We start from the raw sequence: 6,971 nt of genomic DNA, 5'->3' as shown, positions 1-6,971 counted from the left end.
GTGAAATCACTAAGAGATTAAATTTGTCAAATTGAACTGTTTATGATTATTTGAAACAAATTGGTTTTGTTTCAAAGCTTGATATATGGGTTCCACATGTTCTTAAAGAGAGATGCTCTCTTTGGTGGGATTTTAAGAAAATTTTTTTTTGGAGCTTTTACCAGACAATTTAACAATTGATTTGAAAGTGTACCGCCATCAAGTAAACAAATTGAGTAATATCATCAAACAGAAAAGGCAGCCAGAATTGATCAACAAAACAGGTGTAGTGTTTTACCACGATAATGTCAAATTTCACACAAGTTTGGTAACTTGTCAGAAACTGTTATAACTTAGATGGGACATGCTATCACACCAACCATATTCACCAGATCCAGCACACTCAGATTATTACTTGTTCCAATCTATACAAATTTTTTTTCTTTAACTGTAAGACATTTACTTGAAATGACAATGTTAAAAATCACTTGGATCAGTTTTTTGTAACAATGATCAAAACTTTTATGAATGTGAAATCATGCTACTACCAGAAACAATAACAACAGGTATTTGACCAAAATGGTTGATATATAATTCAATAAAATATTTATTTATATAAAAATATTGTGTTTTTTTCCACGGAAAAAAACGAACTTACTTTCCAAACAACCAATAGTATTTCTGTCCTTCACTTTCATTGACTTTAGAAAGAATATATTTTGTCCTTTATTCTGTAATTAAAAGTAATCAACATAAGATTAATTTAAAAACAGATAAAATATAAATTATACACTATTAGTGTAAAATGAAAAATCTACAGTATATCATACAAAGCTTAGTATAATTATTTAATTTTACTGAAAAGTAAAAACTGACAAACTTTTGCTGAAATTTGCAAAGTCAAGAAAAATGAAAATTTANGTTTCAAAGTGGAACTTTAATTATAATTACCCTGTATATAAATTCCATTTTTTGCAATATTTTTTCTTTTATTTTCAGAAAATATGTAATAAAGTATAATAAATCATGTATGAAACTTTACTTCTATTTGAAAATTGATTTTTTCTATACCAAAATCCTAAAAAATTTATTCTTTATTTAAATGACTGATTTACCAGGATTTTGCCTTTGATCCAGCTAAAGAATATTACAGCAATTACCTAAATCACATTTTTCCTGATAGGTAGTGATCATCACCATCTTTAGTAAATCATGTTTTTATCCCTTGTTTCATGATAAATATTTAACATTCTTTCACACATCTTTGTTACATTTACTAATCCTAATTTTTTCACATGACCTCTTAAAAATGGACAGTTTACTCTTTTTCAGCTATTGTTTTATTTAATCATCTTGTTGCAGATAGAGAACACTGTAACTAGATATCACCTAACTTAATGACAAGCAACTGTGATTATGCTATCTGAACAAATCTTCTTATTTATAGTGTTCTTAGTCTATTTGTTAAATTGATTTACTAGATTAGGAATTAAACATGAAAATCCCATGAGCAGTGTTTTACATTTTTCCAACCATTCCAACTCTCTCAAATCACTGACATTTGTTGTTGATTAGGTTAGATAATTATATTTTAAGTTCAGGTGGTTAGGTTATTGTAGCTCTGAAAGTTAGGTTAGTTTGTAATATTACTATAAATTGCCAACTCTTTGAATTATTAATCAGTTACAATCAAATTACAATAGGCACATATCCTTGTTAAGTAGCTAAGTAAGTATACCAATAGCTGTGTTCAGCAGACTCAACAGTTGTAACTGAGCAAATCAGTAGCTGTTATGTAGCAACCTGGATCTGCTGAATGACGAGTGACGTTGCATTGGAACAAAAAGCCTCATTGGTCAGTTTCAGATAGTGATAGATAGTGTAAATGAAAAAAGATGCTACCAAATATGATGTCAGAACACCGAACATGTTCCGAAAGAGCGCTACTGTAGATAGCATTCAGCAGAAAAATACTCAACAGTTCCAGAACTGTCGAGTCTGCTGAACACAGCCAATGACAGATTGTTTCATATGAAACAAACTACATCATATGCTTGCTTACTTAGCTACTTGACAAGAAAATGTGCTCAATATTAGAGATGAAGACATTATGAACATAAAAAAAATTTTTTAAATAACTTAATAATACCTGTCTCTGGATCTCTTCCACCAAGTTTTTGAACCGGTAATGGCTTAATTGTATATTTTCCATCCTCTGGAAGTATAGGGCGCCATCCATACTTACTAGGCATGGGTGGTATTTTACCTGGTGGAGTCGGTCTACCGCCTCCTCTAATTCTGCCTCCAATGTATATTTGTTTATGACGAACAGTAGTTATCCTGACATCGTTCAAACAAGGCTGAAGATTCAACTGAAAATCGTAGAGGATTCCCAATGATTTTTTCGCCAATCCAAAATATGACGAATGAAGTAACTTTGTAGTTAATAGTGCCATTATACTCGGCTATTTGAAATAATAAATTTTATATTTCAAGAAGATAAGGATTGCTTAGAATAATAATTATTATTTAGACTTTCTTACTGAATTTATTTAGTACATATTTCTTCTAAGAATTAAAATATTTGTCTTTGCTTCTTTTTATTACACTTTAACATAAAGATTGTTCTTGTTTGAAATATTAAATCTGTTTTCAAAAATTTTAACTAAACGTTAAAGTGGATTGTACAGAGGACCGATATTTAACCTCGTAGATGCACGTTGTCAAAACTCCCTCTACAGAAAAAATTAATACCATTATCGTAATGACAAAAATTAATAGCCAAAATATAGCCGATTGTCTTCCAAGTAAAGAAGTTATTTCATATATCAATGCCTTTTTGTTTATATTTTAATTAATTAATTAAATATTTGGTTCAAATTACTTCAAATACAACCAACAACACACTTTTTTTTACATACGCTTTTTGTTTTCGTTTTGCTCTTTCCGCCCTGTGGGCAACTAACGTAAAGGCAACTATACACCATGGGTTAATCCTCAAAGGAGTAACCATGCATGCCTGATTTTGAGTCATTCCTAGATGTGTAGGGGGAAAATTTAACAGTTTCGGCAAACTGTACCGATTACCCGAGTAGAATCGGCCATATTCTTCAGGTTAATTCTCAAAGGAGTAATCATGCATGCCTGACCTTTATAATTTTTGGTAGTTTATGGGGGACAATTTAACAGCTTCGGCGACCTGAATCGACCACCTGAGTAGAATTGAAAAACCATTTGATTTTCCTGGCGCAGTGTCAGACTGCGAGGGCCGACCTAAACGTGTGTGAGAACAATGTCTCGTGAATGTTTGGAAGAATTATTTTCTATAACCTTATTAACTTTTATTATTTACAACCTAAAAAATTAATTTTTCAGGTTATAAATTATTTTCGGTTCAAAAATTTCTCGAGTAAATCAAAATTATAAATAATTTTAATATTTAGAAAACTTCTCAATTCATTTCTTCCGTTTTCATAAAACATCTCGATACTCTATATCATTTTCTNTTGCAACGCTCCACTATATCTCGCGAAGGGTCGCCCGTACGGGCATGGTTCCTTTGACTTTTTTGTTCCTATCGATATGCTCTACTGCTCTGTCAAAGTCCCAATTTGCTACATTTGTCCTAGAATTGTGCCGATTTTTTCGCCAATCCAAAATATGACGAATGAAGTAACTTTGTAGTTAATAGTGCCATTATACTCGGCTATTTGAAATAATAAATTTTATATTTCAAGAAGATAAGGATTGCTTAGAATAATAATTATTATTTAGACTTTCTTACTTAATTTATTTAGTACATATTTCTTCTAAGAATTAAAATATTTGTCTTTGCTTCTTTTTATTACACTTTAACATAAAGATTGTTCTTGTTTGAAATATTAAATCTGTTTTCAAAAATTTTAACTAAACGTTAAAGTGGATTGTACAGAGGACCGATATTTAACCTCGTAGATGCACGTTGTCAAAACTCCCTCTACAGAAAAAATTAATACCATTATCGTAATGACAAAAATTAATAGCCAAAATATAGCCGATTGTCTTCCAAGTAAAGAAGTTATTTCATATATCAATGCCTTTTTGTTTATATTTTAATTAATTAATTAAATATTTGGTTCAAATTACTTCAAATACAACCAACAACACATTTTTTTTACATACGCTTTTTGTTTTCGTTTTGCTCTTTCCGCCCTGTGGGCAACTAACGTAAGAGGGCTTTTAGCAAACTCATTACGAGTTCGGCCAAGCCCACAATGGAGCGGCCGGGTGGTAAAGGACGGGGATAGACATATCCGCTCAGACCACTGGACTGGGATCGAATTCGGACGGTCCGAATTCGATCCCAGTCCCCCAGAGCGGTAGGCTTAAGCGCTCGGCCATCCGACCTGTTGTTGGTTATGTTTTAACCAAATGTTTAAATTATTTAATATTTATTAACTCAGAAATACACGTAAATTTAGAAAACTAAAAAACGTATTTTTCAAATCCCGATGTGAACAGCCACATTTCTTCTGATTGACAAAACTAAGCAGACGAGAATATCATCCATTATATTTTAATACCTCTTAATGTAAATTCATTTCGGGCTGTAGCTCCTCTTCAGTAAATACTACAATGATAAAATAAACTAATTAAACAATTATATAAATTAAAACAAACACCAAACATCTATCTACATATCTTTACATAACATAACATAATTAGAAAACTTTCGTATATAAAATTTTTTGTATGTTAGCATTGCGGCAGATAAGCATTGAATTTTTATATATTATTATATTATTATTGTAATTAGCCCATAATTACAATAATAAAATGTAATAAAAATGAAGTGCTTTGTAAACGTCAACGGGTAAATGTAAACGTCAGTCGCATCTATTGTCAGTTTAGAGCAGTGGTTCTCAACCTTTCTGATGCCGCGTTTTATATCGATTTTGTTTTCAGCACTGTTTCACATAAAAACCCGTAGTTAATTAACAATTAACTTTATTCACTCTCGGATACAACTGACTGACTGACTACACAAGAACTCCCTCAGACATTCGAAAAGTATGTAGGAATTTCCACCTTTGACTTGACATTCAGATCAAGTTACAACAGATCAGTTACAACACTACGGAACACCATTCATATACTTATTATACGGAGCATTAGCATTAATACATTCGAAAATTGATAAGCAATTCCATGTTTACTATTCTCAGGAATCAATGAAGCAATAAAGTAATAAACTCTAATATATTGAATAAAATAAAAACATGGAATTGTATACGAATATAGCAATGGGAATAAATTTGAATAAAAACTGCAAAATCTTTTCTTTCGTGGAACACTCGAGGTAGGTTCGCGGAACACTGGTTAAGAAACATTGGTTTAAAGTAAACTATGATCTGGCGTACCATAAGTTGTTTGTGTAAGTTTTTTAAACAAGATCAATGCTCGTTAACATCGTTCGCTTTGTTTGTAGTGATACCGTAACAGAGAAATAAGGACTGCTATCAATGCCTGATTTACCTTTGAAGGGTTCCCAAGCAATTTACAATTTTTACGGTTTCTTGCAACTAAAAATTAAAAAACAGAAGTCAGAGGAAAGACAGAAATCGAAAGAAGAATTATACTCATTTATCATTAATTTATTTAAATTAATTAATTTAATATTAATAAATAAATTAGTTGATAACACAGTTTATAATGTATATTACAACATCTTTCGACTCATCTCTTCCGCAAACTGTTCGATCACATCATCAGAAGATAATTTCTGAAATTTATCATTCTCAATAAACATAAGAAAAACTGGCAGATTTAAGCCTTACTTTAATGTTGTACTCAAATAATTTTTTGAACGCTTCAGTGTGATGAAGGATCTTTCACCTAAACAGTTTGTTATTGGTAACGTCGCGCGATATATTCGCACGAAAAATAGTCGCAAGATGCTTTCCAACAAAAATTTGATCTATATTGTCTTCATAACTCAACGAAAAAAAAACAAAACAAATAAAGGGGAGAAGGTTCCTGACGGGATCCTCTTAGAGCAGGACAGGAAGCAAAACAAAACAGTTGCTAGTTTTTCTTCCTGGAAAATTCACTGCTAATGTGTAGCAGTGGATTTTCTCCAGCGACGAATCCAGTTCTGTTTGGGAACAGGTCATCATTATGTTAGAATATGGAAGACCATTGATGAGCACTTCAATAACCTTTACTATTAAGGTACACGCTACTCTCAACGTTAACGTGCTGGTCTAGGAAGTAGTGATGTGCCGGATGTCCGTATCCGTATCCGCGAAAATCCGAGAGGAAAAAAGATTCGTATCCGTATCCGTTACTTTTTAGCGGATCTTTAACGGATCATTTATCTTAATGAATTTCATTACTTATATGAAATTTTAAAGCTAGGTAACAATAAAATACTAATAACTTCAATTCAAATTACTTTTTATTTCTTAAAATCACATTTGGCACATTCATATTGCAAACATTTTATCATGCAAAATTCATTTACTATCGTAAAATATTTCCATAGTACACTACTAAACTTTTTTGTCGACATTGTTTTTATTTTAATTTAACTCAACACTTTCCAAAAACACAACGTAATCTATGCTATCCCGTGTCACACTAAACTATAAACAAAAACACGCGCAGTGCAAATCAAAACACGTCGCGTTATTAACGCAAAGCGTCAACTATCGGTCCAAGGTCACATGCACCGGCGCCGACTGAGTACGAAAGTTGAGATCCGTATCCGTATCAGTGGATCTAGACACTAATGATCCGTATCTGTATCCGTATCCGCAGATATACATTTTTAACGATCCGGCACATAACTACTAGGAAGCAGATCCGTCTAAGGAATATTTACCTAGATACGAAAACACTTAGGGGCCCGCAGTAGTTCCTATCCTTATGAAATTAATATTATTCTTACTATCAGAAAATAAAATCTTTAAGGCTGCTTTTTATTAATAAAGAAACATTCTACATATGTCATT

General features: G+C 31.8%; 1 protein-coding gene across 1 annotated transcript in view; it reads right to left on the bottom strand.

Annotated features, from left to right (window-relative positions):
• The window catches only part of LOC111632503 (39S ribosomal protein L2, mitochondrial-like), a 20,762-nt gene extending 18,019 nt beyond the window's left edge, over window positions 1-2,743 (bottom strand). The window contains exons 1-2 of the mRNA XM_023376934.1: window positions 2,523-2,743; window positions 2,129-2,444 (exon numbers count right to left, since the gene is read on the bottom strand). Coding sequence (XP_023232702.1) covers window positions 2,129-2,435 — 307 coding nt within the window. The 5' untranslated portion in view covers window positions 2,436-2,444; window positions 2,523-2,743. The remainder of the gene's footprint in view (window positions 1-2,128; window positions 2,445-2,522) is intronic.
• Between the last annotated feature and the right edge of the window lie 4,228 nt (window positions 2,744-6,971).

Source organism: Centruroides sculpturatus, unplaced genomic scaffold (genome assembly GCF_000671375.1).
Source record: "Centruroides sculpturatus isolate CEXI.00-Female unplaced genomic scaffold, Cexi_2.0 scaffold752, whole genome shotgun sequence".
Taxonomy (NCBI): domain Eukaryota; kingdom Metazoa; phylum Arthropoda; class Arachnida; order Scorpiones; family Buthidae; genus Centruroides; species Centruroides sculpturatus.
Note: the sequence above shows the minus strand (reverse complement) of the source record. Positions and strands in the feature narration are given on the sequence as shown.